At 43.5% G+C, this 27,778-nt stretch overlaps 1 protein-coding gene across 2 annotated transcripts in view; it reads right to left on the bottom strand.

Annotated features, from left to right (window-relative positions):
* Positions 1 to 27,778, bottom strand: part of TMOD1 (tropomodulin 1) — a 112,464-nt gene that overhangs the window by 8,801 nt on the left and 75,885 nt on the right. For both annotated transcript variants that reach the window (XM_082269494.1, XM_082269493.1), the window contains exons 5-7: positions 23,268 to 23,357; positions 21,195 to 21,325; positions 3,653 to 3,760 (exon numbers count right to left, since the gene is read on the bottom strand). In XM_082269494.1, the coding sequence (XP_082125620.1) occupies positions 3,653 to 3,760; positions 21,195 to 21,325; positions 23,268 to 23,357 (329 nt within the window). The remainder of the gene's footprint in view (positions 1 to 3,652; positions 3,761 to 21,194; positions 21,326 to 23,267; positions 23,358 to 27,778) is intronic.

Here is a 27,778-nt window from a genome sequence, read left to right as displayed (position 1 = left end):
AACAATATATTAAGTAATACTTCACATCGAAACTATCCTAACCGCAGTGACAGGGAGATATGCTGTCTTCCCAGGAAGATCGGGACAATGTGTTTTAATGGTAGATCATAGAGTTCCGTTGAGCCATAGTGCTTGACATGTTTCGCCTTAAGCTTCCTCTAGGAGCTAATGGATCAATGTTCTGCATATGATCAGTAAGCAGACGAAGTAGGTAAAGAAATTAGTTAATAACCAGCAGGGAGGGTGAATAGAAATCAGGATCATCAAAGAAAATAGGTAAAAAGGTACGTACGCTGTCAAGCGTCATCAACCAGCAAAAATTAGCATAAAGCACATCAGCTGGTGTACCAACAAGATAATCTGTAATGAAACAGAGTACTCATCGTAACAAATGCGGGTACTCTAATATCTGGTGGGGCCAATAGTATAACCTTCAAACAACTCCTGATCCATAAGCAAACACCCTCTCCGGATGGGGAGTATCCACCATGATGGTCTGCTTACTGATCATATACAGAACATTGATCCATTAGCTCCTAGAGGAAGCTTAAGGCAAAACATGTCGAGCACTATGTCTCAACGGAACTCTATGATCTACCGTTAAAACACATCGCCCGATCTTCCTGGGAAGACAGCATATCTTCCTGTCACCTGCGGTTAGGATCGTTTTGATGTGAAGCCTCCACTACCCCTTTGCATTCCTGTCTTCACCTTCCCCCACCTCTTTACACTCCTGTCCTCACCCCCACTACCCCTTTACATTCCTGTCCTTGCCTCCACTACCCCTTTACATTCCTGTTCTCAGCTCCCCCCACCCCTTTACATTCCTGTCCTCTCCCCCACTACCCCTTTACAATCCTTTCCTCAGCTCTTCCCACTCCTTTACATTCCTGTCCTTGCCTCCACTACCCCTTTACATTCCTGACCTTGCCTCCACTACCCCTTTACATTCCTGTCTTCACCTCCCCCCACCTCTTTACACTCCTGTCCTCACCCCCACTACCCCTTTACATTCCTGTCCTCAGCTCCCCCTACCCCTTTACATTCCTGACCTTGCCTCCACTACCCCTTTACATTCCTGTCCTCACTCCCACTAACCCTTTACATTCCTGTCTTCACCTCCCCCACCTCTTTACACTCCTGTCCTCACTCCCACTACCCCTTTACATTCCTGTCTTCACCTCCCCCCACCTCTTTACACTCCTGTCCTCACTCCCACTACCCCTCTACATTCCTGTCTTCACCTCCCCCCATCCCTTTACATACTTGTCCTCATCTCCCCCCCATCCCTTTACATTCCTGTCCTCACCTCCCCCCATCCCTTTACATTCCTGTCCTTGCCCCCACTACCCCTTTAGATTCCTGTCATTCCTGCCCTCACCTCCCCCCATCCGTTTACATTCCTGTCCTTGCCCCCACTACCCCTTTACATTCCGGTCTTCACCTCCCCCCATCCCTTTACATTCCTGCCCTCACCTCCAACCATACCTTTACATTCCTGTCCTCACCTCCCCCCATCCCTTTACATTCCTGTCCTTGCCCCCACTACCCCTTTACATTCCTGTCTTCACCTCCCCCCATCCCTTTACATTCCTGTCCTTGCCCCCACTACCCCTTTACATTCCTGTCTTCACCTCCCCCCATCCCTTTACATTCCTGCCCTCACCTCCCCCCATCCCTTTACATTCCTGTCCTTGCCCCCACTACCCCTTTACATTCCTGTCTTCACCTCCCCCCATCCCTTTACATTCCTGCCCTCACCTCCAACCATACCTTTACATTCCTGTCCTCACCTCCCCCCATCCCTTTACATTCCTGTCCTTGCCCCCACTACCCCTTTACATTCCTGTCATTCCTGCCCTCACCTCCCCCCATCCGTTTACATTCCTGTCCTTGTTGCCCCCGCTACCCCTTTACATTTCTGTCTTCACCTCCCCCCATCCCTTTACATTCCTGTCCTTGCCCCCACTACCCCTTTACATTCCTGTCTTCACCTCCCCCCATCCCTTTACATTCCTGCCCTCACCTCCCCCCATCCCTTTACATTCCTGTCCTTGCCCCCACTACCCCTTTACATTCCTGTCTTCACCTCCCCCCATCCCTTTACATTCCTGCCCTCACCTCCAACCATACCTTTACATTCCTGTCCTCACCTCCCCCCATCCCTTTACATTCCTGTCCTTGCCCCCACTACCCCTTTACATTCCTGTCTTCACCTCCCCCCATCCCTTTACATTCCTATCCTCACCTCCCCCCATAGCTTTACATTCCTGTCCTCACCTCCCCCCATCCCTTTACATTTCTGTCCTCACCTCCCCCCATCCCTTTACATTTCCTGTCCTTGCCCCCACTACCCCTTTACATTCCTGTCCTTGCCCCCACTACCCCTTTACATTCCTGTCTTCACCTCCCCCCATCCCTTTACATTCCTGTCCTTGCCCCCACTACCCCTTTACATTCCTGTCTTCACCTCCCCCCATCCCTTTACATTCCTATCCTCACCTCCCCCCATCCCTTTACATTCCTGTCCTCACCTCCCCCCATCCCTTTACATTTCTGTCCTCACCTCCCCCCATCCCTTTACATTTCTGTCCTCACTTCCCCCCATCCCTTTACATTTCCTGTCCTCGCCTTCCCCCTTCCCTTTACATTCCTGTCCTCACCTCCCCCCATCCCTTTACATTCCTGTCCTCGCCTCCCCCCTTCCCTTTACATTCTTGTCCTCACCCCCACTATCCCTTTACATGCCTGTCTTCAGCTTCCCCCCATCCTCAGATTCCTGTCCTCGGCCCCCTTCACAGCACCCTCGGCTTCCTCCACATCATTCACAGCAGTTAATGTCCTACCTACACAAGGCGGAAGACACATTAGAGAGCGGTCACTGGCAGCGGGATAGCTCCGCATTGACAGCGGGAGACATGAAGCTCACATCGGAAGCAGGAGAGCTCTGGAAGGAGGGTGGGATCTGCACAACTTTTCCTGGTAACCAGCTTATGATTGGATGCTAGCAACCAATCACCTGCTAGTTAATTGGAAGTCCCGTCTTCCATCCTGAGCTGTGCTTCCTCTGATATAAGCCTCATGCCTCCTGCCGTCCATGTGGAGCTTGATGAGGATGACAGCAGTGAGGATGGCTGAGCGGGCTCCTAAATGGCAGTCCAAATCAAACAGTGACTCGGGCCAGAAGAGGACTGCGGGCCGCCATTTAGTGATGCCTGTCGTAGAAAGTATAGAATCGTGTTCAGACACTGGAACAGAAAAGTGGTAACAAGGCAGCAGACAAAGGGTTTATAGAGGTGCTCAAAAAGTAGCTTGGTCATGAAGATGTTTCACGTCACCTTATCTTTAAATGTTATGAATAAATTGTGTTTTTTGAGACCCACACACCTTTAGATTTTTGTACATTCCTATTTAAATTAAGTAGATTGTTCAGACTGTAACCAGTGTTGCCATTGGTCCAACTTCAATATCCAAAGTAATGCCAACAACACAAATTATTCATTCAAGGAATACACACACACACATACTGTATATACAGTATATATATATATATATATGTGTGTGTGTTTGTATACATACATATACACATACTGTTTATATATGTTTACATATACCCACGCATACACTATCTACAGTTCAATGATTTACTTACAAATGCAACAGGGTCATTACTTCTTGTTCCCACAATACTGAACTTCTTCACATGGGTATTATTTTTCATTGCTTCAGAGTAAGCTTTTAAAGTTAAAATAGGAATGTTCTAGAAACAGAATTAAACATAAATTTGAATTAAAATAACAAATACAATTTCAATTTGCATTCAAATAACAGTCTCCTGGAGGAAATTGGAATCTTTTTCTGCAAATTACACATTTTAATGTGCTATAAAGATTTGGGGAGAGTCATGTCATTCACAAATCCTATATGATTAATGAAAAAAAAAATCCAAAAAATGATGCCTCTTTTTCTGAACCTGGAAAGGAATGGAAACAATGTGGTTTTTCAACAGACTGCCCTGAATAAGGCTTTATTAGGTATATCAGTGCCAATTTTGCTTGCCCAGTACATTAAAGAAGAGGAAGTTTGTTTAGATAGGGGATGGGACTAAGGCTATGGCTGATACAGAAGAAGACAAGGGGAGCATGCCAGAAAGTGTGGCAATGTATGCGCAGATATTCTATTTGCTTTTTACAAAAATGCTGTTCTTTCTTCTACATTCCGTATAAAGCAGACAAAAACTATGGGGGAGAATGCTGTCAAGATGAGGGCTGGATGTTTGGAGAACTGGATGGCTACAGTCTAAACCAGTGGTCTTCAAACTATGGCCCTCCAGTTGTTCAGGAACTAAAATTCCCATCATGCTTAGTCATGTCTGCAAATGTCAGAGTTTTACAATGCCTCATGGGATGTGTAGTTCCGCAACAGCTGGAGGGCCGTAGTTTGAGGATCCCTGCTCTAAACCATGGGTGTCCAACCTGTGGCCCACAGGTGGCTATAATATGCAGCACAACCAGAGATGTATAGTAACGAAGTAGAACTACTTAAGTACTGTACTTAAGTACCGAAATGCGGTATCTGTACTTTCCTAGAGTAGAATTTTTTTCTCCTACTTCTACTTTTACTTCACTACATTTTTTCGATGATTTCGATACTTCTACTCAAGTATTTTTTTTTTGTGCTGCATAGTTACTCGTTACTTTTAAAAAAATTACCACTGCCAGAACAGTAGATGGCAGGTTGCATAAAGCTCAAAAAAAATGTGTATAATGTAATTTGTAAATCAGCGCATACGAAAATAAAGGCTGTGTATAATAAAAGCTGCTATACCAAATCTTTCCAATAAAAAGAAAATATGAAACAAACAAATAAATGGTGCTACAGCGCTTAAAGTGCATCAAGAAACTACTAACAAACACAGGTTAATCATTTGAAATAATAAAAAACAATATGATGTTCAAACTTTTGACTTCTTTCTTTAATAACTACATAACACAGTACTTGTACTTCTACTTTCAGTACTTGAGTAGAATTTTTTTTTTCAAAACTACTGGTACTTTTTACTTTTAGTACTTAAGTAGCAAATTTTTTGAAAAAACTACTTGCAATACTTAAGTAAAAAAAATGTTGAATACTTTAGTACTTCTACTTAAGTAACTTTTTCTGCGAGCACTTCCACTTCTACTCAAGTCACTTTTTGATCAAGCACTTGTACTTTTACTCAAGTAGAAATTTCGAGTACTTTATACAAGTCTGAGCACAACACAAAATTTTAACCCTACTTAAAAATGTTGATATTTTTTTTCTGGAATTCTTCATAAAAATGCATTTACACTTAGCAAGCACATGTGGCCGAAGAAAAATTAGACTGTTCCTTTACTGGACTTTTATAAGTTTTATCTTCCCAAAGAAAAATATCCTACTCTTCGTGATCACACCTTATTCATGTCATCAGTTTTCGGCAGCACCTATATTTGTAAACAACTATTTTCAAGAATGAAGCACACGAAGGGCAAAATTAGAATCAAAATCTGATGAGCACCTTAAGAATTATTTGAGAATTGCTACTATACCCATCGAACCAGATATTGATGGGTTAGTTGATCAAAAACTGTGTCAAATATTGCACTAGTTTTAGGTTGCCCTCTTTTACTTTTATTATAAAAAATTATTATAATCATAAAAATGAAGTTTTATTACTCAGATAGGTACATTATCTATATCAGTGATTGTTAACTTGTGATTTGCTAGACTTTTTATGCTCATCAGCGATCCTTATTGTTAGTGTATTTTATTTGTGGCCCAAGACACTTCCTCTTCTTCAAATGTGGCCAAGGAAAGTCAAAAGGTTGGACACCTTAGGTCTAAACTATCATCTGGCCACTTTACTGCATTACACTTTACCGCTTCTAGCAGCTAGTTCTTTTCTTTGTAGAAGCATACCCTTGTGATCTTTATTCTGCCCATGTAGAATGACAATTTTCAGCATGGTGTCTCTCTATGCTTGCAGCCACATAAGTTGACTGATTGAGTATATTGGGCTCCTGGTGGGATTCTCCATTGTATAATATACAGTACAGAGTATTGGACATGTAAATTAGCAGCATTTTCAGTAAGGAGGTAGGGAAAGAGGGGAAATGTGTTGGCAGGAGGCTGTAACTCTGGAGTGGACACGTTGCACGTCAGCAAAGGTTTGCAGGTATATAGTAGTGGGCAACTCCCAAAACCTGTATCTATGAAATAGTTCAAATAAAAAATGTGAAAAGAAATGTTATAAATATTAAGCATAAATAATATCAATGCATTATACAGTACATGTGGATTATCATTCTGAATCTATCTGTTTAACCAAAGGGATCACACTTGCTGGTGAAAATCAGAAAACAATAGAGAGCAAATGGCAGAAAGCATAGCAAGCAAATATGTTTTCAAGTGCATAAAAGCTCAAAAGCAGTAAACCTGTCAGGAACATGGTACAAGCCGAACATGGTACAAGCCGTCAGGCTAAATCTCATTTTCTGGCTACAGCATGTGCACATAGGCATAGAAGTTCACATTTTTATGGACTGAATGTACCTTATTCCCCACCCTTATAAGCACCTGCACACGTAAACGTGAAACGTGGGTGCACATCCACTCTCACTAAACAACCTATATAAAACTGAACTCTGCACTAGTTCCTTTCTGTATGGTCTTCCGCCTTGTTCTTCTGATCCAATTTTTAATACACATCCCTGATCCTGTTACTGACCCAGCTTCCTCTCTGACCTTCAATCTTGGATTACCCTAGCCCGCTCATGTTTGTTGTCTGCATTCGCTTCTAACCCTGGACTGGACTACAGACCACGCTTCTTCCTAGTGAATCTTTAGCTTGCTGTGCAATTGTTGCTGACATCTGCCTGTTCTTGACTCTGATTCTACTTAAGTCCTGGTGTTCTTCACTCTGCTGTCGCTTAACCTCCCTGGCGGTCTGATTATGTCAGGATTTCTGTGCTAAAAGAGGTACATTGTTTTGCATGGAAATCTGTTGTTTTATATTTTAAAACTCACCTTCCCCTGTGATCCCCCGTCGTCCTCCCCCGCTGTCCTCCAGCCTTCCTCCCGCTGTCCTCCCGCTGTGTGCTCAACCAATGCCGGCACGTGTTTTCCGGTTCCCTTCCCTGCGAGCGTTGCGACGCAGGGGGGTGAAACCGGTGGCAATTTCAAAAATGTAAATACACTAAATGACATTATACAAAGTTGTGATCCTAACGGATTACACTGTATCATGCCATTTCACCACAGGATTGCACCTGGTGACTTTTCCAGTGCCCTGCCTGTGCTTTTCCAGTTCTTTGTGCCTGGAAAATAGAGAACGACCATAGTGTCCAAAAAGCGTTCTTTTTGCGCAAAAGCGCTTTTAGACGAACTGGAAAACAGCAACAGCGAGACGGAGTTACTGAAGAACTGAGCGATAGCGATTCGTGGGAAAATTCGTCATCAGGTACGGAAAGTGACGAGAGCAATGATTCTGATGTCTATTTCTGGCACATAGCTCCATTGGAAATTCTGAAGAATCATTTGATATACTTCCCAAATTCCACAAGCTATGTGCCAGAAAGAGACATCAGAATCGTCGCTATCATGATGACGAATTTTCCCAGTTCTTCAAGTAACTCAGTTTTGCTGCCTCTGTTTTCCAGTTCGCCTAAAAGCTCTTTTGCGCAAAAAGAACGCTTTTTGAATGCCATGGTTGTTCTCAAATTTCCAGGCACAAATAACTGGAAAAGCACAGGCAGGGCACTGGAAAAGTCACCAGGTGCAATCCTGTGGTGAAATGGCATGATACAGTGTAATCTGTGAGGATCACAGCTTTGTATCATGTCAGTTAGTGTATTTACACTTTTGATTTTGCCGCCGGTTCCACCCCCCTGCGTCGCAACGCTCGCAGGGAAGGGAACCGGAAGGCAAGTGCCGTCATCTGCTGAGCACAGAGCGGGGAGAGAGTGTGAGGACGACGGGGAGGACTGCGGGGGATCGCAGGGAAGGTGAGTGTGATTCTGGGGGTAACCCCGAGCCACACTCGGGAATACCACCAGGGGGGTTAACCAAGTGTTGGACCTGACTCCACCATCAACTGGCCTTGCTCTTTTATAGTGCATCACCCACTTTACCTCTGCTCATCAAATACCTGCAAGTTCTTGCTCACAGTGTCTGCACTTTTGCACTTGTGCCTTTTCTTTGCCCCAGCAGTCCCTGTGTCAATATCCAAGGGTGATCAAATGGGAACTGTGGAAAAGCCACGTCATCTCAGGCTCTGCATACAGTTACTGTATGTGACAAAACCTTAACAACATACTTCTCTTATTTATTCCCATCTAGCCTGTTAAATATACCATTAAAACTGTTTTGTTATATTCATTTAATAAGTGCAACAATATTTGTAGATCTTATCAGAAAAGCTGACAAGTTCCCGGGTCTTGCTGTAAACTATAGAACACGCTCTATGTTGAAGAGGGAAGGAGAAGGAAAGGTGTTCTGTAGTCCTAAACCACATCTGTCCTAGGAAGACAATCTATAATATATTAGCGATACTAAAGTTTTTTGTCATTTAAAAATAACGTACATGTTATACTTACCTGCTCTGTGCAGTGGTTTTGCACGGAGCAGTCCAGATCCTCTTCTTCTCGGGTCCCTTGCCAGTGCTCCTGGCCCCTCCCTTCTGCCGGATGCCCCCACAGCAAGCAGCTTGCTATGGGGGCACCCGAGCTGAGCCGCTGCTCTGTGTGTCCATTCAGACAAAGAGCCGTGGCTCAGCACGCCCACTCTCTCTCCTCATTGACTTACTGACTTTGATTGACAGCAGAAGGAGCCAACGGTTGAGGGAGAGTCCCGGGCAGCCAAAACTCTTGTGCAACATTGCTGGATCGTGATGGGGCTTGGGTAAGTATTAGGGGGGCTAAGGGGGGCTGCTGCACACAGAAGGTTTTTAATCTTAATGCACAGAATGCATTAAAGTAGCAGCCCAGGCAAAACCTAACTAACGCTAATCCTGCTCTTTGCCACATTCTAAACCTAATTTATCTAACCCTGTGAAGCAAAAATCACTCAGGTCGGGTCCCTGCATCAGCTGTCAGCAGCGGCTTCAGCATGAAGGCGGGTGCAGGAGAGGCCTCCGACAACAGAAGCCCCATAGTAACTCTAGGGATGATGTCACTTCCCAGGCATTTCACAGCCGTTGTCGGTCTTCCCCTGCACAGACCTTCTGCCGCTGGGGACCGGACCTGATCTGGAGCAGAAAAGGTAAGTACAACAATTATTGCTTTACAGGGTTAGATAGATTAGGTTTATAATGTAGCAGAGAGCAGGTTTAGCGTTAGTTAGGTTTTGCCTGGACTTCTCCCTTAAGATAAAAAAACCTTCTGACTTTAGAACCATTTTAGGTTTTGTTCGTGGGTTTAAATACGCTTTAAAGTGGAGTTCCACCCATTTTTGGAACTTTAGATCTATGTAATCCCCTTTAAAATGGCTTTTACCAATGGAAACTTTTTTTTTTTTTTTTTTTGCTAGTAAGTACCTTAATTTCGGCTTTATTCCTCCTCACCTCACTTCCTGGTCCGATCGGCGATGACGTCATTCGGCGATCCGCAGTGTCTGCTGGGATGTATTCTATTCCAGAAATCTCGCAGTAGCTGTATCTGTACTGAGCCGTGCCTGCCCCGCCTCCGCCCCGCCTCCGCCCCGCCTCCGCCTCGCCTCCTCTAATTGAGTTGCATTGTATGAATGTATTAAGGCTGTTCTCTGCCCCGCCTCCGCCCCGCCTCCTCTCATTGAGTTGCATTGTATGAATGTATTAAGGCTGTTCTCTGCCCCGCCTCTGCCCCGCCTCCTCTCATTGATTTGTAAGAGGAGGCGGGGCGGAGGCGGGGCAGAGAACGGCCTTAATACATTCATACAATGCAACTCAATGAGAGGAGGCGGGGCAGAGGCGGGGCGGAGGCGGGGCAGGCACGGCTCAGTACAGATACAGCTACTCCGAGATTTCTGGAATTGAATACATCCCAGCAGACACTGCGGATCGCCGAATGACGTCATCGCCGATCGGACCAGGAAGTGAGGAGAGGAGCAATAATGCCGAAATTAAGGTACTTACTAGCAAAAAAAAAAAAAAAAGTTTCCATTGGTAAAAGCCGTTTTAAAGGGGATTACATACAGCTATGTATTCCAACCTATTAAAAATGGGTGGAACTCCGCTTTAAGTTAGGAAGCCCAATCACTGTCAAAACCACAGATTTTAATATCTAAATAAAGCCAGAAATTCTTATATCTAAATAGAGCTAGAAAAAATACATGTGAGAATCTGAGCAACAGTATCAGAGTGATTTTATTCTAAGAACAAAAATAGGGGTATATAAAAAATAATGAGGTAATTACCCAAATTCTTGTGGGTTTAGTATGTTGGATCAGTAATAGAGCCAACTTGTAATTTGCCCTGGAAAAGTCTGTGCCAAATCATCTGGCACTGTGATTCGGTCATCTGTCATGCATGCTTTTACATAATATTTTTCTAATATCTATTTTTAATCAGAATGCCAATCATTTAACTGTTTTATTGCTACTTGGGTATACATTTTTAGAAATCATTCAATCAAATTAGTAAGGGAAATGTTATAACTGAACTGATTACACAGGTATTATCCAGCATATTAATAATGAATGGCGAGCCAGCAGCTGAGATTGTTTTTGCTAATTTGCTAATTGTATTTTGGGCATTTTTTCTACAATGCATACATGGGTACTTATATAAATGTATATAAATATATTGCCACTGGTAACTCACAGCAAAATGAAGACACATTACAAATTCCAGTCTCAATGCTGTTCATTCAGTAAATGGTAATAACATCACTACAACGCTCCTGTACTAACTACTACTAACGCTCCTGTATTAAATATTCTAAATTTAAAACAGCATTTGCAGGCAGATTGCACAGTTCTAGTAATCACTATATTTTTTGTTTAATAGCAACTATTTCATGCTTGTTTTTGAACGTTATGTGATCAACTGAAAGGTGATAAAGCTTTACCCTTATATTATGCAGTTATTTTAGTAGAACCAAGAGTACAAATGTTACTACATGTCCTGATCCCTCAAGTGTTTAAAATATATAATCACAATATTCCCAATAAAGTCTACAGATAAACTGATGTAAAAAAAAAAAAAACATGGCTCTATATTTTGCCTTCTTTAACCGCTTCCATACAGAGCAGTTAGACACTCTTCCTGCCCAGACCAATTTTCAGCTTTCAGCACTCTCACACTTTGAATGACAATTGCTCAGTCATGCTACACTATAACCAAACAAAATTTTTATAATTTTTTTTCACACAAATAGAGCTTTCTTTTGGTGGTATTTGATCACAACTGGGGTTTTTTTTTTTTCGTGATATATGCAAAAAAAGAGCAAAAATTTTGAAAAAAAAACACTTTTTTTTAGTTTCAATTATGAAATTTTGCAAAAAATAAATTTTTCTTCATACATTTGGGCCAAAATGTATACTGCTACATGTCTCTGGTAAAATTAACCCAAATTAGTGTATATTATTTAGTCTGTGTGAAAGTTATTGAGTCTAGAAGCTATGGTACCAATTACTGAAAATTGATCACACCAGATGTACTGACTGCCTATCTCCTTTCTTGAGGCCCTGAAATGTCAGGACAGTACAAATACCGACCAAATGACCCCTTTTTGTAAAGTAGACAGTCCAAGGTATTTAGTAAGAGGCATGGTGAGTTTTTTGAAGTTGTAATTTTTTCCCACAATTCTTGGGAAAATGAAGAAAAAAATTTTTTTTTCTTTTTTTTCCCACAAAGTTGTCAATTTATAAGCTATTTCTAACACATAGCATGTACACAGCAAAAATTGCACCCAAAAATACATTCTGCTACTCCTTCCGAGTATGGCGATACCACATGTGTGAGACTTTTACACAGCCTGGCCACAAAAAGAGACTCCACGTCCAAGAAGCACATTCAGGCGTTCTAGGAGCATAAATACACATAAAACTTTCTTACTACCTATCACACTTTTCAAGGCCCTAGAGCACCAATACAATGGAAAAGTCCACAAAATGACCCCATTTTGGAAAGCAAACACTCCAACGTATATTCTATGAGGCATTATGGGTCGTTTGAACATATCATTTTTTCCACAGGTTTTTGGAAAATGTGGGAAAAAAATGAAAACTTTTTTTTTTTTACACAAAGTTGTCAATTTATAGGATATTCCTAACACATAGCATGTACACAGCAAAAATGACACCCCAAAATACATTCTGCCACTCCTCCTGAGTATGGCAATACCACATGTGTGAGACTTTTTCACAGCCTAGCCATATAGAGGGGCCGAACATCCAAGGAGCATCATCATGCATCCTAGCCACTTGCCTAGGCCTATTTTTGACATTTGGTGTTTACAAGCTAAAATCAGTTGTTTTGCTAGAAAACTGCTTAGAACCCCCAAACATTATATATATTTTTTTAGCAGAGACCCTAGAGAATAAAATAGAGATTATTGCAACATTTTTTATCACACCATATTTGTGTAGCGGTCTTCCAAACGCAATTTTTTTGGAAAAAATTCACTTTTTTTAATTAAAAAATAAGAAACCAGTAAAGTTAGCCCAATTTTTTTCCATAATGTGAAAGATAATGTTACGCCGAGTAAATAGATACCCAACATGTCATGTTTCAAAATTGCGCACGCTCACGGAATGGTGACAAACTTTGGTACTTAAAAATCCCCATAGGCGACAATTTAAAAATTTCTACAGGTTGCCATCTTTGAGTTACAGAGGAGGTCTAGGGCTCAAATTATTCCCCTTGCTCTAACGATCGCGGCGATACCTCACATGTGTGGTTTGAACACCGTTTACATATGTGGGCGGGGTTTCTGTATGCATTCGCTTCTGCGCGCGAGCTAACGGGGACAGGGCGCTTTAATTTTTTTTTTTTTTTTTTGTAATGTAAATATTCCTCGTAATAGAAATAGGCACGACAGGACCTCTTTTTTGTGAGATCTGGGGTCAAAAAGTCCTCAGATCTCACAAGTACACTAAAAGATGGAAAAAAAAAAAAAATAATAATTATAATATAAAATGAAAAAAAAAAAAAAAAAAGGACCTTTAAACCGGTTGCTAGGCAACAACATTTTCCGTAGCTCCGGTCCTCCAAGACCATAGAGTCAAGTGAGGGCAAGCTTGCCCTCACTCGACATCCTGTCTGTGAGGATTCGGGACCGGATCGTTTTCCCCGCTGCCGGCGGGTCCGGTAAGCGGGGAAAATGACCGGAACGCGTCGGGAGGGGGGGGGGGCGCCTCTTCCGCCATCCCGGAAGGGTGATCCCACGGCGAATCCGCCGCTGGGACCACCCTTATCGGAAAGCTAACCGTCCACCGTTTAAAAAAATACCAGGGTTATGGCAGCTATCTGCTGCCATAACACCGGTATTTAGGTTTAAACGGACGACAAATATAAACCTTTTTGGACTTGGACATGGTGGCTGTATGAAGGGTGACAGGTACTCGGGTACTTTGTTGGGCAGGTGACAGGTACTCTGGTACTGATGAGCAGGTGGCAGGTACTCGAGTACTCCGATAGGCAGGTGACAGGTACTCGGGTACTCTGATGGGCAGGTGACAGGCAGGTGATAGGTACTGATGAGTAGTACTCACTGACTGATAGGTGATAGGTGATACTGTACTGATGGGTACTGATGATCAGTACTGATACGTGATAGGTACTGATGAGTACTGATGAGCAGGCGGCAAGTACTTGGGTACTTCAGGCGTCAGGTACTCTGATGAGCAGGTGGAAGGTACTCGGGTACTCTGATGGGTAGGTGACAGGTACTCAGGTACTCTGATGACGGGTACTCCGTTGACAGGTACTCAAAGTACCCGAGTACCTGTCATCAGAGTACCCGAGTACCTGTCATCAGAGTACCCGAGTACCCGTCATCAGAGTACCCGAGTACCTGTCATCAGAGTACCCGAGTACCTGTCATCAGAGTACCCGAGTACCCGTCATCAGAGTACCCGAGTACCTGTCATCAGAGTACTCGAGTACCCGTCATCAGAGTACCCGAGTACCTGTCATCAGAGTACCCGAGTACCTGTCATCAGAGTACCCGAGTACCTGTCAGAGTACCCGAGTACCCGTCATCAGAGTACCCGAGTACCCGTCATCAGAGTACCCGAGTACCTGTCATCAGAGTACCCGAGTACCCGTCATCAGAGTACCCGAGTACCCGTCAGAGTACCCAAGTACCTGTCATCAGAGTACCCGAGTACCTGTCATCAGAGTACCCGAGTACCTGTCATCAGAGTATCCGTCATCAGAGTACCTGAGTACCTGTCATCAGAGTACAAGAATACCTGTCACCAGCCCATCAGAGTACCCGAGGAACTTGTCATCTGAGTACCTGATGGGCTGGTGACAGGTACTCGGGTACTTTGATGGGCTAGTGACAGGTGCTCTTTATTGGGGGGGGGGGGCAATCAGTGTGTTTAGGGTGCACTGTATTTGGTAACTAGCTGTTACCACAATCTCCTCCTCACACAGGATCAGTGTGTGAGGAGGAGAACACGGTGACAGCTAGTTACCGTGTTCTCTGTTGACATTTGTGACCGGCTGTGATTGGACACAGCCGGTCACGTGGTAAAGAGCCAATTTCATTGGCTCTTTACCTAGATCGGGGATCGACTCTGTCCGAGGGACGAGCCTCGTCCCCGATCGCTGCTCTGCGCGCCCCCGGGGGCGCGCATTGCAGAGAGAACGAGCGGCTCGTGCTGGAGCCGCTCATGTGATCGGCTGTGATTGACACAGCCGATCACGTGGTAAACAGCCAATTTCTATTGGCTGTTTACCTTGATCAGTGATGGGCTATGTCCGAGGGACGAGCCTCATCCCTGATCGCGCCGCTGCGCGCCGCCGGGGGCGCGCAGTAGCAGCTAGAACGGGCCGACGTCATATGACGGCGGCCCGGATCTAGACAACCACTTTGCCGACGTCATTTTACATGACTCGGTATGGAAGTGGTTAAAAAGCCTGTACATGAGAATCAGAGATTAGAGTCAATGAGGGGCTTCCAGCTAACCAGAGGATAAGGAGTTGGTAAGGGTATTGGAGAGAGGGCTGCCAGGATTTGCTCCAAGAATCTACCTTTGGGGTTCTAAAGGGGAAACAAGGAAGATGCTTTCCCAATGTAGCACCCTCCTAAGTAGGTGCTAGGTAAAGCATAGAGTGGCCCTGTCTGCTTATCAAGAGGGTCTGATCTGTTAGTTAGTCTGTCACATGCTTCCAGGTGTGACCTGTTAAGTCTATGGAGTCTCCCCACTGTATCCAATGAGGGACCTTGTTGGACAGTGGAGGAAACCTAGCCAATAGCACACCAGAATTTATGACTGTCCCAGTGGGTGGGCATTGCTGCAATGCATTCTGGGATTGGTAATAAATCCTGAGGGGGCATGTGACAGGGTGTCTTTTTGCGGGAGCAAAGTCCCAGGAGGAGGTGGACAGCTGTCTCTCCTCCTGCTGAAGTGAGGAAGGTGGTCCAGGAAGTCGGCCTAGGGACCAGGGGTTGAGCTGTGCTGCAGAGGAACCAGTGTGCTGACTAGTGGAGCTGCTGGGCAGAAGACTTCTGGAAAAACAGTGTCAAGAGTACCTAAGGATCTGCCCAGGGGTCTGCCTAAGAGAGGGGACCACTCCAGAGAGGTCAAGGGGATCAAGGAGCCAGCTAACCCAGAGTGTTATGTTAAAGGGGGTGCCAAGTTGTCAAGCCCTGAAGATTAGGGGGTAAAGGGGGTGCCAGGAAGGGCCTTGAAGTTGTTCAGCAGTACAGTCTACCTTAAAGGAATACCTCAGGAAGCTTTAAGGACTCTTTCACAACCAAGGGCAAAGTGAGGTAGCGGCCTAGCCGTGACTAGCTCAACCAGTGTTAACCAGCGTTAATCAGCATTTTTCCAGATCATGCCTGCCTATTTTGCATAGTGTATAAAGTTGGAGTATCCCACTCATCCCTTCTCCCATCCAAGTTCCTAATAAAACATAAAAACCAAAGAAACTGGACTGGTCCTTGGTGGAAAGTCTTGGAAATATGTCGGAACATTCTACTATTGCTAATGGTAACCCAGGGGAACCAACACTCAGCAGCTCCCAATGGGAGTAGTGCTACACTTACATTATGTAAGGCAGGTGCCCAGTTCCATATGAGCCAGTGCCACTGGTTAATGAGATGCCTTCCAAGAATTTGCTTTCTAATCTCATCACTCTGGTCACCACAAGAAATAGTGAGTGAATGACATCAAAAGAGTTGTGACTGAGCAAAGAGATTTGCAGGTGCGCAGATGCCCATGCGCCAATGGGTCTATCAGACTGGTTGAAATGTACCACCCTTAAATTGGTACCATGCTGATGGAAAAGGTAAGATGGCATGTCAATGCTGTGGGAAAGCAGACTGTTAGCACATCCAACTGATATATTTGGCCTACTTTAGACTTCACATGGATTTGCTGAATCCTTGGTTCTATTTCAGCAGATCTGTGGTGGCAAGATCACACGGTAAGGAGCACTAAGAGCATGCATAAAGTTTTTTGTGGCTCTGTAAAAGCTTCAAGTTCAATAATTTTTAACATTTAAGGTCTACAAACCAAACAGAGAAGTCTGCACAATCTTGTAGGTTACAAATGTACTTTACCTCCATTAGAGAAGAGCACTTATCTTTAAAAGCCTACCTTCATGAAGTCATGTTTTAACTTCAAACCATGAACTCGTCTGGCCTTCATAAAAACCTATTTCTCTGTGTTTGCTATTTGAAAAACATTCCGGTCTTTGACTAGACACTGATGATTTTTTATTGTGTAACTGGATTTATGTATGTCTATTAATGATGTATTATTATAATTATTACTATAACTTAGAGAGAATTGGCAAATATATTGAAACACTCTAAACAACCTAAAGTGACGTAGGGTGCCCAACCAAAACTGACAGTGCAGCCTCAATGCATTTCATAGTATGTGCATTATCAGGAAGCTTCTGGTTGTTTGGAACGCACGCCAGCTCTTTAGGAGTGGCAACGCTATTATTATCTTGAGGTTGTCTGTGTTGGTGCTCACTACAGCACCTTTTAAATGTAAGTGCAATCACTCTTTTTATTTCCTGATTTGAATAAAAATATTACACCATTATCTCTTTTGAGTGCTGTATATTTATCCCATCTTTGTCCAGGGGCCATCTGAAGAGTGATTCAAAGAATTCCATTTGAGTATTGTAAAGAGTGATTGAGGCCTTTGGTGGTCATTTTCAGTTGGTGAGTGTGCACTTTTCTCACATGTGGTACAGCACTTAAATGGAAGGAAAGAATCTTAGTCACTATAAGGCATAGTGATTGGAGGACTTTTTTTTATGGACTCTGTTCATTTGATGTTTAATGGTTTTAAGGAGTAGTGCCGAACCTTCTTTACCCCTAAAAGGTCAGCTGCACCATTTTTTTATGCACATATAGTATATATTGATTCATTGGCGCCATCTTTCTCCGTTTTTTATAGACAAATATATTGACAGAAAGATCAGGTATATAGCATCAGAACTACCATCCTATTTTAGACTCCAAGGATGTACTAGGAAAACTGGATACATTACAGATTCCTGAGGATTGTCTCTTGATTGCCATCAATGTGGAGTCACTGTATATATCTATTACGCATAAGATGGGAGTATGGGCATTGTTGCAATAGAAATAACTTACCCACTGTCTATAGCTCAAAATTAATTTCTAAATACATTTTTGGAAATATTTCTATACAATAACTTTTTTATATTTAATGGGTAATATTACAGACAGAAAGGGGGCATAGCTATGGGTGCCATCTGTGTTCCCGTGTATGTCTGCTTCCACTTAGTATGGTGGGAAGAATTTAAATTTTGAATCAAAATGATAGCAATATTTGTCTAACATTCAACTTCAGTCCAGTAGTGGTAGAATTCCTTAATTTGAAGATGTAAAAAACAAGAAATAAATTAAAGACAACCACCTTCGGAAAAATAACAGTGAATATTTTGCTTCTTCATGACACAATTTCTCTTCCATGGCCATTGTTCAGGGTTATCCTCACTGGTCAAATTCTGTGATTATGTTGAAATTGTTCAGACATAAAAGATATTCAAATACATTTTGGGGGAAAGTGGATACCTTAATAGACTTTTCAAAAAAAAAGTAGGGGTAGAGCCCTATTTTGGAATAGGTCAGATATATTCAATCCTGAAAAGCAGGTGAAAAAAAGGATATATTAGTGGGCATGATCACAAGATTTGGCTTCCATTGGAACAAATTGCAAAATGCAAGATACATTGACCAATACTAATGTTGGATAATAGATGATAAAAAATGTAAAGCTAAAGGTAAGAATAGGTGAACAGATATATAAGCCAGGTGCTGGGTTACAGCAATATGGAGAAGGAAACATTGCCTTTTATTCTTCCCTCCCTCTACTGAGATACTGATGTAATGCTGCGCCATTCTCCTGCAGCCAGCAGGGATAGAGCTAAAGCTAAGCAAGCCAATAGACATCCATGCCGGGTGCTGAAATTCCTGGGAGCTGTGGTTTGAGACTGCAGCCATATAATGGGACGAATAGGCTTCTTAAACTACAGATCCCAATGGAAACTGTGCAGTAGGAGGAGTTCAGAGATGATTTTTATTAACCTGATGGGAAAGTTCTTCCTCTTGGCACTGAGGTTGTGAGAGAGAGAGCACCTCTGTCTGGATATTAACCTGCCAGTGGGAGAGCATACCAGTGAAGATCTGAGCCTGAGACCGGGAGTAAGGACACCTGGGGAGCACAGCACAGCCCACATCATAGCACCTGCACCGCTCCTGCAGGGATACTGAAGTATCCACTCACCTTCTGCTTCCCATCACTGATTACCTGAGGCTTTCGAGAAGAGACCGAGCGGGGCTCCTCTTCTACAGTGAGAGGTCTCAGCTGCACCCCGGGAACTGGTAATATGGGATATTTGCTCATTGCTAATACTGCTAACAGGGACTGCGCCACTGAGCGCAGGACACCAAGTATACCCAATCCATACGACGTCCATACTGTACTCTATACCACACTTGTTACAAACCTAGACTGCACTGTGGCAATATAGTTCCAGCACTTTGTAGATTAAACTTTAGTACTGCTCACTGCTGCACTTGAGGTGGCCTTGCTATGGTTTATGCTGATCTGGACCCCAAATATCATCTTATGCCTAATCCCTACTGTTAATCACTTTGTGTGCCAAATTGTGTTTTTAAAATGGTTAATCCATTTTATGCTTGCCCAGCTGCCAACCATATTGGGTGACAATATATTAGGTTTGATCTTACTACTTGGTTTGGTGCCTGTTTTCTTTGCTATAGCACTACTATTGAGTATGTTTGTACATTCAACCTGGTGTGTCAGAGGAGCTGAGGTTCTTGAGAAGGTCAAGGCAAAGAACAGAGGACCCTTACTATCCAGCGGCTCCCAAAAGGGTAGAGCTACACATAGGTAACATAATAAATCAGTTGAAAAAAAGCCTGTTGGCTGAGTATTTTAGATTATATCACCAGTCATCAGTTGAATGATTCAAATTTGGTGGTATAAACCACCAAAATTTACCAGCACGCAGAGGAGATAGAGACAATATGCTCTTTCAAAAATGGAATATTGGATTTACAGTTTGAAGTCAGTAATCCCAAACTGATTGAAAAATGAATGTTTCGCGGCAGGTTTCCCAAGAGCGATTTGCAACATAGGGAGGCAGCTAAGCTAAGAAAACACTGACAAAGTGGCAAACAACTAAGGAGCAATCAACTACATGTGAACTCATCACTCCATACTGCATTGGGAGATATGGTCCTGTACAATTCAAAGTCTCCATTTTATGTGTGAGTGAGGATGGAGCTATAGTGCTCCCACATATGACCTTAAAGGGAAATTATAATTACCAGGATCACACAGAAGGAAGTAACTTTAGATGAATGTATCAGCCCTCCAGGTTTTAGTTGAAGATTATAAGGAGAGAGCATGAATAATAGATAAATTAAAATACTCCATTCTGTTCTGTCATATCTAGCTGCTTTTACTGTGGCTTATGGCTGGATGTGGATGTGCAATTATTAAATATATATCAATGACTAAGAACATAATGGTTTCATGTAGTGATCGACCGATATAGTTTTTTTAACGCCGATACCGATATTTTGGTCATCGGGTATCGGCCGATATTTTCGGACATTAAAAAATATATATATTTTTTTTTAATGTTTACAGGTACTGTGGTGGAGGGATTTGAGGGTCTAAAAGACCCCAAACCCCTCCTCTGCACTTAAAAGCATTCAAAACGCCATTAATTATTGAATATATCCAATATACAGACCAATAAACAAGAAAAAGGATACATTAAGGCTATATGTACACGGGATGTTTTCAAAAGTCTTTTGAACACTGGAATTTTACAGCTATGTAAAGGACGTTTAAAACGTCCGTTGTGTCGCGTTTGCAGCCACGTTTAGCGGCATATAGCGGGCGTTTGCAATCAGATCCATTTTTAGAGGTCAAAAAATCATTCCCCTTTAAACAGTAAAAACGCAAGCGCTAAACACGGGTGACCGCATTCGGTCGCGTTCAGTCGCGTTTTGTGTTTGAAACGTCGGTAAACACACGTTCTAAACATCCTGAAAGCAAATAATTGCTTTCCAAAAAACGACACTGAACTCCACTGCCTCTAAATGACTGTAAACGACTCAGTGTACATGGACAGATAAGATAACATAGAGGAGGGTTCAGGGGCTTCTGAAAAAAAACGCCCAACTGCTCCTAAACGTCCGTTTACAAGTAGCAGTGTACATGAGGCCTAACTGACATTTCTTGAACTATGGATAACATTCTGGCTCCTCTATTTCCTGAACTCTCTGCAGTTCTCTTTCTTAATTTAATTACAAAAGTCTTGAGGAGGCCAAAAAATGTAGGCTTACTGCAGGCTCTCTAACTGTGCTGCCTAAGCAGCCATAGCCCATGAGTTTCACTATGGTAAATACAGCCCTGGATCAGTTTGGCACCCATACATGTTTAGTGGCTAAGAGATTTTCATAGATGTGAGCAAATGTCAAAATCATATGAATACATACCCTTATATTGTTGAGATTAACCTCTTCAAGATCAGGGTCATTGCTTTTAACTCGTTCTAAGGTTTCATCCACATCTGTTGAATTAGGTTCTTCATCAGGAACATGTTTATACTTTGTGGGCTTAATTACACCTATGGAAAGCATACTGTGCTGAGTATTATTATTGAAATATACATTGTATAGAAGATGTGGTGATGATCCATTTCAAACACCACATCCAATGAGCACATCCAAATGCTTGAACATTGAAAACCTCCCTTTTGAATGGCTAGCTGCCTGGTTGTTAGCCAGGCCATATGGTTTAAATGTTTTAAGTCCCCGAGCCAGAGAAATATAGCCCAAATGATGATGACTTACCAATGATTTTTCATTAAATGGTTGGAAAAACATAACAGGTCACCAGCACAAAGCCTACCAGCAACTTTCTGAATAGTGACTGGCTGGATAGGTGGCTGGCAACGGTGACTGGTGAGCAGCTGTGGGCTGCATGCAAAGCTGCTAGCTCTACATACAGCCAGATTTTGCTGCTGAAAGTCTTGTAATAGCCATCTAGCTAATCTGTGTTTTCTGGGGAAGTGACAAGTTTCAATGAAAAGTACCAGTATTATCAATAAACTATTGTTCTTATCATGACATGATTGGTTCAGACATTTCTTTTCTCACAGTCTACCACACATTACTCTCTTACAGGCACCTTTGTGACAAAACTGTTTTTTTGTACAAATACTCTGTCTGGTACTGGTAGAATCACCTCTTACATAAGTGCCCTATGACATTGTTGATCTGTGAAGTGTTCCCTTCCATTTGTGGTCAGTGAAGTGATCCCTTTACATTAGTTAACCATGAAGAAATGCTCTCTTATATTTGCGACCAGTTAATCGATCCCTTTAAATTGGTTAGGGGTGAAGAAGAGCTTATATTTGTGGTCAATACAGAAGGGCTCCCGTAACACTGGTGGTCAGTGTAGTGCTCCTTCGCACATTTTACTAATCTGTCTAAACCGCCTACCCTGACCACACGCTTCAGTCATTGGGTTTAAGTGGGGCAAACCTGAGGGAAAAGACCAATTTTATTGGTGTGAAAGCCTTCTGATATTAGCAATATGCCTGCAATCTGTCAGTTAGCAATAGGCAGTTGTTTTGTATACCAGCATGCCCTTCCCTAAAAATGCACCAGCTCTGTCTTGAGGGGAGAAGGCAAGGGCATATCATGAAATCAGTGGGCCCGTGTGATAGATAAAAAAAAGGGGCCCTAGGTTTTGATTAAAAAATGTGGCACACTTAACGCAGTGAAATGTGGATGTGGCTTCAATTGCGCTAAATATTGGACTCGATTGGGTGTGGTTTAATAGAGTCTGAGATGACTTGCATAGAGCAGAATAGGGTAATGTTAAATAGGGAATGTACCGTGTGGCGTGTACGGTGGTGGGCAGTATGTGCAGGAGAGGGGTGTGGAGTGTATGGAGGGGAGTAGTATGTACAGGAGAGGAGTGAAGAGTGTATGAAGGTGGGTAGTATGTGCAGGTTAGGAGTGCGGAGTGTACGGAGGTGGGTAGTATGTGCAGGAGAGGAGTGCAGAGTTTATGGAGGTGGGTACTATGTGCAGGAGAGGAGTGCGGAGTGTATGGAGGTGGGTAGTATGTGCAGGAGAGAAGTGCGGAGTGAATGGTGGTGGGTAGTATGTGCACAATGGTGTCAGTAGGGCAGTGGACGATGTCAGTAGTTCTTTATTTTTTTTATTATAATTTTTTTTCCAATTTTATTTTTTAGTATTTTTTTTTTTCAAAATGCTTTTTGGGGCCAGTGAATAGTGCAAGTAGAACAATTACCAGTGACAGAATTTTTTTATTTTTATTTTTTTTTAAACTTTAATTTTTAAATACATTTTTATTATTTTTTTTAAATAATTTTTTAAAAAATGTTTTTTATCACAGCGGAAGGGATTTTAATTTATTTGTTGCTTAATAATTTGCACAATGATTTAAACAATGGAAAACAAAACATATGACTAAAATGAATGTATTTATTATGTAATACATATGCATTATTAATGTAATGTAAAATATATACTTACTATTTAGACCTTCCTTGTTGACAATATTGCTGCTTGCAAGGGCCTCATAATACTGCTGATTACTCATTAGAGTGTGCATTCCCAGGATAGCTGGAAGAAAGCAAGCAAACCAGTGGATTATACGCTGCTGCAATATATGCATGTAGTATTCACATGTTATAAGGCTGTAGAGACTTTTACACTTTATGCAATGACAAAAAAAAAAAAAACAAGGGCACTTTTACTACACTTCTTTTTAGAGTCAGTCACCTTTTTAAGTGTATACTTACCTGTCCACGTCTTTGACTACATCTTTACTGTGCCTTTTACACATCTGAGCTGCAATCTCTAATCATTTCAGTTTTGCTGTTCTACACCCACTTACATCAAGTGATAATAGTTTTTTTTTTGGAGCAATGATTTTCCTTATGCTGATAATGAGGACTGATGAACCCCAAACTGAGTGATTAGACTGCTAAAGTTGTACGTAAAGTGCCATCTTTATTTCATCCAAAATTCACAAGTCAGCGATGACAACAGACAGATGGTGAAGAGATGACACATTTCATATTATCCCCCACTAGACCAAAGTTTAAAGTGGTTGTAAACCTCAGACATAAAATATGAACAAAGCATATCCCTCTATAGTTTGTACTTAACCACTTTAGCTCCGGAAGGTTTTACCCCCTTAATGACTGCGTTACTTTACCGAAAAATTTCACGGTCGTGCGATGCTGTTCCCAAATACAATTGATATTCTTTGTTTCCCCACAAATAGAGGTTTCTTTTGGTGGTATTTGATCACCTCTGCAGTGTTTAGATTTTGCGCTATAAACAAAAAAAGAGCATCGATTTTGAAAAAAAACGCCATATTTTTTACTTTCTACTATAAGGCCCCATACACACAGGGTGTTTTTAACGCCGCTGTAAGTAGCGTCAGGCGTTTTCTTTTTGCAGCCTAAAAACGCACCTCCATGTTATTCTATGGCCTCATGCACACACAGACGTTTTTGAGCTGTAAGTGGCCTTAGGCGTTTTTAAGCTGCAACAAGAACCCACGACCTGCGCGTTCTGAGGACCAGCGTTACAGCTGTAAAAATGTCTGACGCTGCTAAAGGCTGAATAACGTTGCTTAATGTGCGTTAAGCCACGTTATACATTTTTTTTTCTTCCATTCAAAATCAATGGTTCCCTATGGGAGCCTATTGATTTTAATGGAAGTCGCACCGCAAGTTGGATCAGGATGATCCGACTTGCGGCGTGACTTGCGCTGTGAGAATCTTGAGGGGGAACTCCATGCCAAAATGGGAAAAAACGGCGTTGGGGTCCCCCCCCAGGTTCCAAACCAGGCCCTTCGGGTCTGGTATGGAATTTGAGGGTAGCCCCACTCCGAAAATACGGTGTGGGGTCCCCCCCCAAAATCCATACCAGACGCTTATCCGAGCATGCAGCCCGGCAGGCCAGGAAAGGGGAGGGGACGAGCGAGCGGCCCCAGCCCCCCTGGACCGCACCAGGCCACATGCCCTCAACATGGGGGGGTGTTGGTGCTTTGGGGCAGGGGGGGCTCTGCACCCCCCCACCCCAAAGCACCTTGCCCCCATGTTGATGAGGACAAGGGCCTCATCCCCACAACCCTGGCCAGTGGTTGTGGGGGTCTGCGGGCAGGGGGCTTATCGGAATCTGGAAGCCCCCTTTAACAAGGGGGCCACCCAGATCCCGGAGCCCCTCCCTATGTGAATGGGTAGGGGTACACTGTACGCCTACCCATTCACCCCATAAAAGGCAGTGTATGTGAATAACGACAGGAGACATTTTGGAATGTTTATTTAAAATCTTCATCCCGTCTTCTCCACTCCGGTCTTTTCCACTCTGCTCTACGGATCATCTCCTCTCCGCTCTTCTGCTGTTCAATCTTCTGCTCTTTTGCTGTCCGCTCTTCTGCTCTTTTGCTCTTGGCTCTTCTTCTTCTTCCTCCGGTCCTCCTCCGACGATGTCCCTGGTGATTATGTCAGTCTCCGGTCTCTGCAGCTTATTATATAGCCATTAGGGGTGTGGCCACTCCGGTCTCTGCAGCGTAATATATAGTCATTAGGGGCGTGGCCTCTAGATAATGTCACGGGAGGCCCCACCCCCTTATGTCACAGACGACGTCATCTGTGACATAAGGGGGCGAGGTCTCCCGATGACGTCATCTATATATTAAGCTGCAGAGACCGGAGACCGGCATAATCACCAGAGACATCGTCGGAGGAGGACCGGAGGAAGAAGAGCCAAGAGCAGAAGAGCGAACAGCAAAAGAGCAGAAGATTGGACAGCAGAAGAGCGGAGAGGATAAGATCAGAAGAGCAGAGTGGAGAAGATCGGAGTGGAGAAGACGGGATGAAGATTTTAAATAAACTTTCCAAAACGTCTCCTGTCGTTATTCACATACACTGCCTTTTATGGGGTGAATGGGTAGGGGTACAGGTTACCCCATACCCATTCACATAGGGAGGGGGTCCGGGATATGGGGGGCCCCCTTGTTAAAGGGGGCTTCCAGATTCCGATGAGCCCCCTGCCCGCAGACCCCCCACAACCACCGGCCAGGGTTGTGGGGATGAGGCCCTTGTCCTCATCAACATGGGGGCAAGGTGCTTTGGGGTGGGGGGTGCAGAGTCCCCCCTGCCCCAAAGCACCAACACCCCCCCATGTTGAGGGCATGTGGCCTGGTGTGGTCCAGGGGGGGTGGGGCCGCTCACTCGTCCCCTCCCCTTTCCTGGCCTGCCGGGCTGCATGCTCGGATAAGGGTCTGAATGCATTTTTGGGGGGACCCCACGCTGTTTTTTCGGCGTAGGGCTACCCTCAAATTCCATACCAGACCCGAAGGGCCTGGTTTGGAACCTGGGGGGGACCCCCACGCCGTTTTTTCCCATTTTGGCGTGGAGTTCCCCCTCAAGATTCTCACAGCGCAAGTCGCACCGCAAGTCGGATCATCCTGATCCGACTTGTGGTGCGACTTCCATTGAAATCAATAGGCTCCCATAGGGAACCATTGATTTTGCATGGAGGCAGAAAAAAATGCTGCTAAAAGCGACGTGGAAAAATGTGCAATAACGCAAATGGAAAAAGCTACTGAAAGCACGTTTTTACAGCTGCTTTTTCCGGCGTCAGAACTAACTTTGACGCACGTTTTTTCTAACGCCCCGTGTGCATGGGGCCTTAAGAGCAGCTAGGAAGCTGTAAGCCAGACGCAGATCTGTGATGCAGCATCTGTGCATTAACACTGGGACGTGCTTCATTGTCAGGGGGACCAAAAAGGTACTGATGGTCAGGAAGACCCTGAAGAGGTACTTGGAGCAGTAAAGCTGCCACAAGAGAGCCAGGAGGCTGAATATGTTTTCTTCATAGTGATAGTGAGAAAGTCTTGCGTGGGAAGAGATACCTGTATGAATTTTGACTTTCTTTTAAATAGAAGTGGGCAGGAAAGCCCTGAAAACTATATCTGGCGTGGAAAAAACTCACTGTTTTGGCACTACTATTGAGCTAAGATACCCCAATGTGTCACACTACATAGGAGAACAAGGGTTTGTTTTAGGCTGGATTTAAACTGTTCTGTGTGCATTCAGCACACATAGTAACACACACATGTAAATATGAATGAGCCCATACAGCTTACTCTTGGTTCACAAAACTGCAGTACCCAGATGTGAACCAGCCACATAGGAAATAAATGGATATCTATCTGAAAGGAAATTTCATGCAAAAAAGTTCAGGTGTTTTGCTGCATCAATATGGACAAGTACAAAGGACAAGTATAAATAGGCCCTTAGGCTTCATGTACACTAACCTCCCCTGGATGCCGGCTGCATAAAAACACTAAACACTGCAAAAACACATGCAAACCGGTTCTGCAGCTTACATTGCATTGTTTTTGCTGTGCTCAGCGGTCTTAGGCTTAAACGTTTTACCCTCTCTAAACTCTGCTTTTATTGAGTTGCTTTTAGGGGCTTTGGGAAAGAAAACGCCAACGCCAATGTGATACCAATATTCAAAAAAGGGCAAAGGCATGTCCCGGGAAATTATAGGTCGGTCAGCCTGATGTCAATAGTATGTAAACTTCTGGAGGGGATGATAAGTGACTATATCCAAGAGTTTGCTAAAGAGAACAACATCATCAGTAGTAATCAGCACGATGTTCCGTGAAAAAACCATACCCGTGAAAATTCCCTACCCTTGTCACTTCCGGTGCACCTACGTCATTGAACAGCTGAGCAGCTTACTAGTGCGCATGCTCAGAGCTCCGGAGGGTAGGGAATTCTCACGAGTAGAGTTTTTAAACCTTACACCGCATCAGCTGTTGCTGCTGCAACATGAAATCATCTCCGCTCCTACCCCTGTCACTTCCCTGATCTCGGCTACTAAATGTAAAAGCGGAGGCGGGTCTATGAAAATATAAATCACGGAGCCGAGATCTCCGTGATTTATATTTTCATAGACCCGCCGCCGCTTTTACATTTAGTAGCCGAGATCAGGGAAGTGACAGGGGTATGAGC

Source organism: Pelophylax lessonae (genome assembly GCF_965119305.1).
Source record: "Pelophylax lessonae genome assembly, chromosome: 1".
NCBI classification, from domain to species: Eukaryota; Metazoa; Chordata; class Amphibia; order Anura; family Ranidae; genus Pelophylax; species Pelophylax lessonae.
This window is presented reverse-complemented; position numbering and strand designations above follow the sequence as displayed.